The 12,175-nt window shown below is 43.8% G+C and overlaps 4 protein-coding genes across 4 annotated transcripts; 2 read left to right on the forward strand and 2 right to left on the reverse strand.

Annotated features, from left to right (window-relative positions):
* Positions 1-2,040: 2,040 nt before the first annotated feature.
* On the forward strand, positions 2,041-4,636 carry BDQ94DRAFT_156322 (uncharacterized protein; the record flags this gene model as incomplete). The annotated part of the gene is made up of 4 exons (XM_026768608.1): positions 2,041-2,461; positions 2,513-2,805; positions 2,885-4,021; positions 4,160-4,636. The coding sequence occupies 4 exons, from the start codon at positions 2,041-2,043 to the stop codon at positions 4,634-4,636; spliced, it is 2,328 nt and encodes a 775-aa protein (XP_026631314.1).
* A 738-nt stretch (positions 4,637-5,374) lies between these two features.
* BDQ94DRAFT_156323 (PaaI family thioesterase) lies at positions 5,375-5,940 on the reverse strand (the record flags this gene model as incomplete). Its single annotated transcript, XM_026768609.1, has 2 exons — positions 5,375-5,803; positions 5,857-5,940. The coding sequence occupies 2 exons, from the start codon at positions 5,938-5,940 to the stop codon at positions 5,375-5,377; spliced, it is 513 nt and encodes a 170-aa protein (XP_026631315.1).
* A 1,046-nt stretch (positions 5,941-6,986) lies between these two features.
* Positions 6,987-7,511, reverse strand: BDQ94DRAFT_156324 (ankyrin repeat domain-containing protein; the record flags this gene model as incomplete). The annotated part of the gene is made up of 1 exon (XM_026768610.1): positions 6,987-7,511. One exon carries the CDS (start codon positions 7,509-7,511, stop codon positions 6,987-6,989), a length of 525 nt encoding a protein of 174 aa, XP_026631316.1.
* Positions 7,512-8,163: 652 nt separating this feature from the next.
* BDQ94DRAFT_156325 (uncharacterized protein) lies at positions 8,164-8,523 on the forward strand (the record flags this gene model as incomplete). Its single annotated transcript, XM_026768611.1, has 1 exon — positions 8,164-8,523. One exon carries the CDS (start codon positions 8,164-8,166, stop codon positions 8,521-8,523), a length of 360 nt encoding a protein of 119 aa, XP_026631317.1.
* Between the last annotated feature and the right edge of the window lie 3,652 nt (positions 8,524-12,175).

The raw sequence follows: 12,175 nt of genomic DNA on the forward strand, positions 1-12,175 counted from the left end.
AGAGTTATATTTATAAATTCGAGCCATATGACCGTATTAATATGATTGGCTTGTGACATAAGGTTTAAGCACCGAGAAACATTGTTTTAATATATGTATAATGTCATGCTCATAATTGCTGCTGGGTAAAGGAGAAGAGAATGTGTAGGGGGCGTAGGCACCACGAACCCGTACTGATTCGCAAGAATGGGTGCTTAATATATATCCTGCATTAGCAATGTTACTCCGTTGACATGAAGAGAGCCATACCTGAAGGAGATCTGTAATGGTTACGTTACTGGAGACACCAGTAAAGTCTTCTGCCAAAAAGCCTATGGTCCCTCGTATGCCTCTGGCATCATCAAGATGAAGAAGATCACGGACAATCCGGCATAGAGTTTTTATGTCCTTATCTTTCGCTAGTCTTCCTGATTCTCGGATCATACTAGAACCAATATCGGCTGCACTGGCTGGTTAGCAATATAACGCAGTATTGTCCAGGGTGAAGTAATCTACCAAGCTTCACCACTCCGTCTGATGTGATTCGGACATTGAGCAGGGAAAGATTGCCATGACATATTCCAAGGGTATTATGTATATATTCCAACCCGTGAAGTACCTATCAGCCTCGTCAGCTGAAAGTCAAATGATGTAGTCAATGGAAGTCACATACTCCCTTTGTTATAGTCGCAATTTCAACGTCCCCAAGCTGTAGATATGGGGACAGTTCTTGTATATCATAAAGTGAAATTCCCCAGGAGTCATATAGGAAGTATATATGCTTTTTTGACACAAAGACCTCCTTCAAGTTTACGAGATTCTGGTGTGATGTTTCAACAATGTTGAGTATATGAGGCTTCTCCTCTTTCAGCTGTAGTTGCTGGACATAGGCTACATGGGCACCTTCTGTGAACTCAATTGCGTTGACAGAGCCCTGCGCCGGTACCAGGCCAATAAAAAATCGGTTCAGCTGATCATAGGGTGATCCGTGCTTGACGAACAAGGTCTTGTCCTCTTTTATGGGTGTAGACAAATCTTTTTGTCCGCGGAAGGGTAGGTCTATTGGAGATGCCAGTCTGCGAATATTAACCATAATGACGATGCTAGTTGAGGGTGTATAAGATATGCACCTTATTGAATAGTAATATATTATCTCCATGTCATGTTGTCTCTTGGTACAATTATATAGGCACTAGTTTAAAATCTAGGTACCGCGCCGGAAATGGTTCTCGTCCGAGGTGGGGAATATTTACCGCGCCGGAAATGTCACCAGGATTTTCCTAATTCCTTTAGCCGCACGACTGAAATTATTTAGTTAGTGATCATTAAATCAGTCAGCAGCGTCATGAAGATTAGCTTCTCTTCATCTACTGGGTTGATTCTCATTGCTGTACAAGAGCTGGCATACTATTACAAGTCTTTGAATCATTTCTCATAATTCCCACGTTCTAAGATGGGTACCAGTGGCCGTTCTCAAAGCCCTATGGATCGGGCTTCTATCCCCATCTCTTATCCTATTGAGATAGATGATTTTGATTCATACGCATGGACTTTACTAGAGGATCATCCTATTCGCTGGTACCCAACTCAATCTTATATACCTTGGCAAATAAGGTGGTACAGTTGGATTCTTTTAGTAACTGGCGCTATTTTGCTATTATTGTAGGTTCTCAACCATTGACTCTCGTCTAACTATACTAATGTGAACTGGTAGTTGGTCCGCTAAATATATAATCTAAGTATCTTGCACAATAGTCAGTGTGCCTATCTACGTACCCCAGAGGTCAAGATAGGGAGCGAGGTGTGGGATAAAGATAGCCAACGCGGAACCGCAGTGGGGCATATTCCAAGACTGAAACCAGCGCGCATAGGATGTTTTCTCACTTGTCGATTGAGACAATTAACAAGAGTGAAGAAACCCTGAAGTATGCTATAGCTTTTTTATAACTGTACTATAAGTATTACACTACTAGTATTACTGTACAACCTTGAGCCCATGCGATCTTCAACGGCGAGCATCCTCTGAAGGCTTTCAGTGTTAAATAACGGATAATCTCTAAGATGGACTCAATGTACAGTAGCCCAAGCCAAAAAGCCGATCAATTAGTCACACAAAGACTTCGATATTTCCGTGGTTATGCAAAGATTGAACTTCAACACCTGATATTTGAGGATATGGACGTGATAGGTTCCTGTGAGGTGGATAGAAAGAATGTCGAGCGACTTGTTGAAATTTTCAAAATCGAAGGCTGTGGTCATCTTGAACCGGAGCATAGGGTGGCAGCTATCATCGACGCACAGATCCTAGAGGAAGCTGCAGCATCTTCGATGGTCACTAATGAAATGCTCCTCAAGGAAGTTGATCCCCCAAGTCTGAGATTCAGGCAGGACATTCAATTGTTATGTCCGTATGGAAATCATCGCCTCCTAGCTGCCAAGGTTTACGGGGAGAAGTGGTGGCTAGTTGAACTATACCTTAAAGGTAAGCAGGATATCCCTATCGGCTACTAGATCTTGCTAACCAGGTCATCAGGAATACCAGCGGAAGTACTGACACAGATGCGCGAGGAGTCAACCAATTCAAGAAGCTTCAAGGATGGTGATATATACAGAATCTTGCGACAGTATCAGCTCATGGACAACCAATCTCAAGCACGAAAATGGTGGGCAAGATTCGGCTCCAACGGGCGCCGCAAGGATATCAATCGATTGCTTAAAAATCGTGCTGTATGTGCTGGATTTGATTTACTGCTTCCTTTTATCGGGCTTTGGGATCCTTTCAAGACTTCTCAGCTTGAAAGAATATTAGGTCTTCGATACCCTGAGGTAAGGAAGAATAGCTTTTCGGAGTCTATCTCCCACCTACTCCTCCATCTTGCAACAATCGATACTTAAAACATATCAGGCAATCTGTTGTTACCTGTCTCAAGTTCACAGTATATGGTCAAGCCTTTTCACCAACGACACAGCGTCTCGTGTTGACGGGCGATCTGTGCACCAGATCGAAGGCCTCATGCCAACTATATCCCTTGGAGACCGAGCTACCATCACGAAAACCATCACATCCGGTGAATTGTTTCCACTGATCACTGACCGAGAGGAAAGAAGGATTCTTTGCAACCGCTTGCTTAGGGTTCCGGGGAGGATACTTTCACTACAAACTCTTGTGGATGATACATGTTACTTAGACTACCCTGCAAAGATCCTCCGCACGCTGCTGCCTACTGGCTTCAAAGGGAGCATTGAGACAGCGTTTTCGTCGTGTCACAGTCTGCCAACGCCGAACAGAATGGAAATTCAAACTTCGGAATATAAGTTCAAATTAGTGGATGCTACCCGACATGCAGCAGCTGTTGGGCTGATACAGCTCTGGCTATTTGCGTTGCGGCATTTTGTCCATCCCGCCACTGACTCGAACTTTGGCTGGTCAGGTCCTCAGCATATCATTGAGGTCCGCAGCAAAACTCGGATGGCCTTGTTAGCATCAAGGCTCGGATTTACTACAGATCAAATTGAGGAGCTGGCAAGTAAAGACACTGATTCTGCCACGTCCACCCATATACTGGAGACCATCTGTCGGGAGGAGTTTTATATGCCTAATAACAAAGAAATACAGACAATGACGCACCTGATCAAGAACCTGCTCAGAAGTCTTGGGAAACAAACAATACAGTCCCATAAGACGCCTACCATTGCAACCAATGATCCTGATGAATCAGGGAGGCGGAGACAGAATCGACCATTAGCTGGAGAGCACTACAAGGACCGGCATTGGCTCTTTTTTGAGTATATATTTGGTGGTCTGCAGCAATCCACTGCCCAGTACCCGACATCTTTTGCAGTTACCCGGGATATAATTTTTTGTTTCTTCAGGAGGGATGTGTTCTTGAATCTGATAGGTGGACAAAATGCAAGTACAACTGAGACAGGTCAGACACTATCTTCCTCATCTAATACCGAAACTCTGAGCGATTTCAACTCTTCCCCTGTTGAGCTCCTCCCGCATCCATCAGGTACCCCAGATCGTGATCACATGTCGGGAGTCGAGTATGAACTACCCCCGGTGTCCACAGCAGATGATAGACACAAGGTATCTCAAGCTGCAGGCGCTGGAGCTCCCACAGTCGAGGACGGACATGAGGCACATCAGGGTGCGGGCGCTGACACTGTTATGGAAGAGGCTGAACCAACCGCTCCTCTTGCTGCAGGCTTTGAGATCGAACCAGCCCCATTAGGAAGGCTAAATCATATTACTCTGCACCGGGACGTCCGAGCCATTCTGCACCAGTGGTACCGTTCAGCCAATACACGTCTAATCATCCTTTTCCTCTTCGAGTCACGCGCGTATTACAAGTTCCGTACTTCAGACAATTATGCTCTCCGTGGAACATTGTTGGATCTTTCCAGAGAGCACTATTTCCTTGTTGTGGGACATAACGGTGAAATGCAGAGCCCAGCAAATATTTACGAAGAGACCTTGAAAGCACGGCTTGTTTTTGTTGGAAAGAAGGATCACCCCACGAATGAAGAACACGGTGCAACTAATTCTCGAATCACAGTTGATAGTCTTCGAAGATATGCATCTAATTATGATGTCAGGACGGGAAAGAGAAAACGCCAGCAACAGGAGAGTATAGAGGAAGTAGAGTCTGAATAGATTATAGTAGTCTGGAGAGAATTTTATTATCTGAGTGGATTACTCTAGTCTACTAAGACCATATGAGTCTAGAATGGCAGCCCAGCCTTTCTGGTTCATAAAAGTCTAGACAGATTTCAATAATCTAGAGAGACTGATCTAGCTGAGAAAGATTCTAGTTTTCTGGAGGGGCCATGGTAGCCTAGTGAGATTCAAGTAATCTAGGGAGATAACGCAGTCTTCTTAGACTGTAAAGGTCGAGGTGGATCTAAGTCAGCTACTGAGATCATGTTAATCTGGAAAGACAGTCTAGTCTCTTTGGACCATGAAATTCTAGGTGGATTTCATCTATCCAAGTAGACTGTTAAGGTCTGAAAAGACAATGAGTCTACAGAGATTCTAGCTATCTGGTGGGGCTATAGTAGTCGGTTAAGACTCTACTAGTCTGGAAAGCTGACCTAGTCTTTCTAGATCATGATAGTCTATGTAGATTCAAGTTATCTGAACAATACGCCTTAGTCTACTAAGACGACCAGGCCATGCGGACTATGGTAGACTGCTGAGACTCTACTAGTCTGGAAAGCTGATCTGGTCTTTCTAGATCATGATAGTCTATGTAGATTCAAGTTATCATCTGAACAATACAACTTAGTCTATTTAGACCACCAACAGATAAGATTATCACTGGGATCGTGTATAAAGTTTCTATGCTTGTTCTCATTGCATCAATTCGAGGGTGTACTAGCCATCGGACAAATCTCAACTAGATATTTGAACGGCCTTGTCTTTGGGCATAATAAAAAGAGCCGTAGCACGGACGGCCTCCACCAGGGCCCCTGTGGCTTGGTCCGGAATCTTGATTGATCCTTCCATGTACACCTTGCGCCCCTCCACTCTTACAGGCCAGGTACTGATCCTCAGCGGAGCCTGAGGGTTGACTGGCCGGAGATAAGAGATAGCTAGATTAGCCGTAAGGGCTCCTGCACAGCAATCCGCGAAAATTTGGTCCAAGTAGAACGCCTGTATTCCTCCATGCAGCTTCCCTGGATAATAGCAGATCCGTTGTTGAGGTCTCAGTGTCATCGTATAATCAGCTGCTTTGCCCATGGGAACGGCTCGAATGCTCGGATTGTAACCTTCCATCAATGCTGTCTTCAATACGGGTCCTGATATGGGGGTGGACAATGTCTACCACCTGTCAATGGATATTCACGTGAATTTGGATAAATCCACAAACATACCTCGATAGCACATTTGCGATAATTTCTCACTAGCTTTTGTGTTCGCAAAGGACACCATTGTCCTATTTTCACGCGCAATTGCATATTATCTGGTCGTGGATTTGTGAGAAAACCTTCGTTCTGCTGAGTGTATAGTCAAAAGAGGTGTCGTGAGCGTCTAAATTTACTTTATATAGTATGTCCTCAACGCAGCAGAGGAACTGCCCCAGTTGCATAAATGGCGCAAATGTGTTCACTCTTGTTCGAATATAAGTGGGTCCGCTAGTCGCTTCCCCTACAGTAGGAGTTAAGTCTACTAACGTATCCTGGACTAGCGCCATTATCTATGCTGATCAGCGTGACGATTACCTAACACGGACTCTGCGAGCCGATTCCTGATGTGCATGGAGATAAATCTCTGGATCTGAAACTTCTATCTAGTGGAGACATCATTCTTTGGAACCTATCATGGTCCATTTTTCAGTGGGGTTTGCCACTCCTCTTAAAGCGCGCAGCTTTGCAATACAGGGGCAGGCTAAGTTAGAGAAAGTAAGTTAGAAGATGCCTCGCAAGGCAGTAGTGTCCTTGGAGAGGTACTGAACTTTGCGGCGGCTGATCCCAAGCACTGGCCATAATAGGCCTTGATGAGATACCAAGTTTGTCAGGAAAGTAATAGGACACGGAGTGTGGAGGAGAAAGTAGTAGCCTCCATTTTCCTCAGCCTATGAATTATCATCAACAACAACATCAAAAACAACAATAGCCCTATAAGATAAGACCAGAAGAAAGCAACGATCTTGAAATAGTCGACTTATGTGGAGTAGTCTTGTTTTTAACAAATCATTGTTCATATTCACCAATTCTACTCAACAATTTAGCTACCGGGTCAATTCTCTGGCGGAAAGAGATGGCTGGAACGATGAAAAGAAACAAAGGAAAGATAGATGAGAAATGAGAAATACAAAAGAATATGCTTGGCCATGGACAATGATGGGGATAGAAAACAATAAATTAGATGATTATACTGGAAGAATCCCATTCAATTCTTCTGTACAGGCTTCTCTATTTGAAGGATGACGTGATCAAGCAAGTCTCTAATATAACTAAAACCTTTGCTCAATCAATATACTATCATCCTATATCCGGTAGACTCAAATATCCGAGCGGACATAGGATCGCAGTCGAAAATATGACAAGATCCAAATCCAAGACTTTTTCAAAGCATTTCGACTCTTCTTTTCCGTAAGCATAGCTTTCGTTGCTTCTCGGTCGGCGTTATTCGGATTACCTGCATGGAGTAGGTAAGCCAATGGAGTACTGTTCTCATAATCCCTAGCATTTATGGTTGCTCCATGGTCCAACAATATTTTCACAGCAGCCAGTGAACTGTACTCAGCAGCCCAGGAAAGAGGTGTCCGACCGTGCATATCTCGTGAATCAATATTTGGCTTCTTTTGGAGGAGATAAAGAAGTAGGTCGGTACACCCCCCCATGGCAGCATAATGAAGAAGGGATCTTCCGAAAATGTCTCGTCTTCCCAGTATTCGTGGCGATTCAAGTGATGTACGTGCCTTCTCAAGGAATCCCAAAAGATTATTATTCCACTTTATCATCTGAAGATTCCTCAGCCGGTCAAATTCGAGATCAATACGCTTTGAGAAAGTTGGCTGCCCCATGATAATGATGATAATGATGATAATGATGATGATGATGATGATGATGAAACCGGTGACGATGATACTGATGATGATAATAAGAAGAGAAAAAAGTGTGTTAAACGGAAATGGGCCCTTTATAGGTTTCCCAGCAATTATTCGATATCCGGCAGATGTATAACTGAATCACGGAGCTGCTAGTCTCTCGAAAGCCAAAGCTTACTGTTTCTACCAAATAAACACAGTGAATCTACCAAATATGAACTCTGCGAGTCGATTCTTGACATGCAGCTAAATCTTGAAATCTTTCGCATCTACAGAGTGTAGACATTATCATTTTGAACCTATCACAGTCTATATTACAGTGGGGTTTGGCGATTCTTTTTCGGCTCGCGGCCAACATGAACATTAGACTAAGAGATTGGAATTATTTTCTTTCTCTATTGTAATATAAGTAGTATTCCTAGTTATCTAACTTGAGTATCATGGTAGTGGCATTTGCATTTTTCAGATATGCGGTTCTTAACAATAACAGCAAACATGCTTAGTGCTATATCTTTAGCCAGAGCCAATTCCGATGTAGTGAATAATTCTCTTGTGAGTCTGCCATCTTTGCTAGATCCTATTATTTTCATATGGCCGTGCATGGTTCTTACCTGCTAGTGCGCAGTATATGTACGGACCAATACATCTTGAAGCCTGGGCGGGGCCCAATTGCCAGGGTGAGACGGCTTATACACATTTTACGGACTCATATTATGGACGAAATTTATCGAACGCTTTGGTATCTCGCAGTTTCAAGCTCTCACGTGCTCTTCATGGGAAAGAGCAATTAGATATCTCTGTGACTCGCAATTTTGACACGTGGTATGCGGACAAAGATCAACTTTCTAGGAATGACTCTTCATGCCAGATTTTTGTTCAGACATACTACGCTGTAAACGGAAGTACAGCGTGTCATAATACGCCTAAGTTCACATGTCATCGCCTTTGGACAAATACTGGTCTTCCCTGGTCCTATTCGACCGAATAGAAGAAAAGAGAAAGTTGATGTTGAAGTCTTTTACTGCTCTCTATTTCATCGTCGACCTATGTGGGAGCGTGATTATCCGAACTTATAATTCCGAAACCTAATGTAGAAACTTATGTATATTGCAAGTGAAGCTTCATAGAAATACAGTTGGTGTTACTTACGTGCATTTTTGTTCACACACTCGCTATTCAACTCCCTTAATTCACTGGAGCTGACCGTGCACCGTAGTTCATGCGCTATTGATACAGTAACGGACATAAGACTGGCCATAGACCGTATAAGTCTGAGATTCTTAGACGCCTATTGACGTGGTCCTTGTTATTCCAAGAATGATTGTCACAGCCACGCATTTGTATAAGCTCTTGTCCAAAGAAGCTGATGTGATGCGGTCCATTGCTATTGTTGGCGAAGTGGCTAATATTGCTGAGGACATGGCGACAGTTCAAATGCAGCTGCGGTGAAAATAATGGAGATTTCCGGCTGGTTCCCACCGTAATTTTTGGGGCGAGTAATGTCGTAAGGTCAGGGTTGCTAGCCGCGGAGGCAGCCATCCGTTGGTAACTTGACAATTAGCTGCACTGAGCGAATGATGTTCTATCAAGGAGGAAGGGCGTCGAAAGAAAGGAGAGAAGGAAGTTGTATTGAGACCTATTGTTTGGATCAACCGACCGGGGAAAGCGCCCTGCTTATACTGTTGGTTATAATATATAGGCCAAACCCGTCGCAGGCGAAAATTGCCGTCTCGTCTAGGTACAACCCAGGCTTCTCGAGAAGATATTCGCCTAATACTTCCAGCATGATCGGTGTGATTAGTCCCGCCCGCCTAACTCGAGTTGGTGGCGCTCTAGGAGGACCGAAGACCCGCAGGTTGGAGCCGGTATATTTGACTGTCTGCTTATTATATTCGGTAACTTTAGCGGTTTTTGATATAGACATGCTGCAGCTTTTCCATGGCTGTCCGCATAGGTATTGCAGGTTCGTGAACGAGGCCCTAAAGTGTAAGAGGACTTGTCTTGATCGTTCCGCTTCGAGTGCCCAACGGTCATCGAATCTGCCCTAAGAGGAGGGAGTCGGATGTCTATTTTCTTGAGTAATAAGTTTGGATACTTCTAACTCTATCCCTAGGCCTCACTAGCCTCTTACTGTATTCTGTTCCATTATCACGGCTTTGACAAAATCAGGTGTACCTTTAGGCAAGACGCATGAGACTCAGAATAAAAAGTTAATTCTCGGTGACTTGTGTATATGATCTAGTACATGGATATAGTTGCTTCCTTATTCAAGCCACTTAATTGAAGCTACTTAAATAGATATACTGGCTATCTCTTCTGAAGAGATCCTGTACAGGTACAGATGTTTTGAGATTCTTCCGCCTCGTGGGCCATATCAAAAGACCCGAACATCTATTCGAACTAAATCTTCCACCATGGCATGGCTGGACCTAGCGCAAGACGCCACGGGCTAGTCCCTGGTTGCTACGGGGAGGGTGAAGTAACGATGTCCTGTTCGCGCACCTTCTTATAAGAATGGATTTGTGTGTCCATTAGTCATTGAGAATAAAACCCTAATAAAGTAATGGTGGTGAGGGCAACTTCTGGTAGCCTTTATATACGTTTACTCATAGAATTCTTTTATCTACAAGGAGGCCCACAGCCGTCTAGCATGAAGGCCCAAAGTGAAAAGAAAATAATATTAGTATTATTGTGTCTGTGAATAGATCCTCTATCAGGCTCTTATTAGTGCAATTCAAATATTGCTTGACATGACTTCTCCCAAAATTTCACGACCTGGCTCCAACTTCCTAATCCTACCAACCAAGAACGCTCTCTATCTTTCAATTGCTGAAGATTCTGATGCTAAGGAGACGGCGTCAGTATCGGAAAGCTTTGCAACAGTCAATGGGCAAAATATCAGCTCCAAATCCTGCACTTTACGTCGTTCGATAACCTGTACGGTAACATTCGCAATGAATAGTTTCTGGTATACCTGCAATACCATTCATTATAAGCTTTTGGTTAGAGTCAATGAGCGAGTACATATCTTATAGATTGCAAAAAGACGATCAAGGACTTCCTCAGAGCTATGGTTGTCCATGTTGGGATCTACGCGGTCCGCGAAGAGGGTTTGCTTAGATTTTCTAGCTCACGTTGAACCTCTGCTGGGGCAGCACTAAGTTTTCCTTATCGATATTTTGAGCTCTTCCCTGTGCTGGTCATCATCTCGCTGTCTGATCTTTGCCCTGGGTTTGATAAGCTCTTCCAGGGGACCAGCTGCGTTGATGTCCTCGCTCTCTGTCGATTGACTCTTCCAAAGTTAGCGCGTCATGCCGGGCTACTCACTGGTCTGCCTTGGATTTTCCTCTCTTACAGGAAGCGCGTGTTTCTATGCGCAGTTTCTCTCTATCTATGGGCTTTTTTTTTTTTTTTTTTTTTTTTTTTTTTTTTTTTTTTTTGTTTTTCTTTTATGGCTCCCGAGCACAGTCTGTAGGACCAGAGCAAAATCTCAAAGAAAGCAGCATTATCGATTATGAGATATATTAAAGAGTCAAAGCAGAAAAAAGAGTCGGTCCAGGCGTCAAATGACTCTAAATGAAGCTCATATGTTATCGGAGCCCAGGAACCCGAATGTGTAGATTCGAGTAGATAAGATAGAAATTATATGCCAAAATAGGTTGGGGTGAAAGGAAATGTGGTGAAGGAAAGCAAGCCGTTCCACTGTGACACTTGTGGAGACTATGGCGTCACAGCGTTTATCAAGTTGCTATTACAGAAGGATCGTACGGCAGCAGCTCCCTTGAGATCGTTGGTCGCTAGGAGGTTTTCCCTGTTCAACCTCGTATTTCCTCATGTGCTCGTAAAAAGAGTTTTATTACATACAAATGGAACCCCCCGAGACGCAAATACCTGAGCCACCTGACCGCGGCGAAGACGAAATCACGTCAATAAGCCACTTCAATGCGACTACGTAAATGGAATGACATCATGGAGCTACCTATTAATTAACAACTCTTGAGAGCTGTGGCATATCGCGTGATTTGTTGTCAGATATTATATACTGCTGGCTACCTTGCCATGTGTATGGCAGCATAGAGGTGATCAAATGCAGCCTTTAAATCGTCGGAAGAGAAGATAGTACTTATCCAGTAAGGGCTCCAAACCAACTACCTTTTTTCCAAATAATCTACACAAGGTCTGTAGATCAGACTTTGAGCCTGGGTTTATTCCTCGACGATTATCTCATGAATATAAAATCGTGAAGGGTTGAAGATTGCTTTTAAATTCTTAGACATCTTCTAAAAAGTGTACAGGAGCATCACTACTATCCAGCTGACTGGATAATTGTATCTTCTTCGAAGGTCCTTCAGCAGCGCCATCCTCAGAGACCCAGTTTCGCTTTCTGGCAACGCAGTTACGACGGGGTTCTTCAATTGAGTGAACGTTATGAAAGTGGCGTTGCAGATCCAAAACTGACGGATATGCTTTGCCCTCGCAACAAGGATGAGGGCACAAAATTGCCTTTCCCCTGTCTATCGTTGCTAAGTGTTCACTGTCAATATGGTTGATCAGTGTGGCTTTTTCGCGCCATTGCTTGAAACGATGTTCAGGTTGCATGCTCTCGTCGCCCAAGCAGAAAGGGCAAAGCCCAGGGGAGA

The sequence above is a fragment of the Aspergillus welwitschiae genome (assembly GCF_003344945.1).
Source record: "Aspergillus welwitschiae strain CBS 139.54b unplaced genomic scaffold BDQ94scaffold_2, whole genome shotgun sequence".
NCBI classification, from domain to species: Eukaryota; Fungi; Ascomycota; class Eurotiomycetes; order Eurotiales; family Aspergillaceae; genus Aspergillus; species Aspergillus welwitschiae.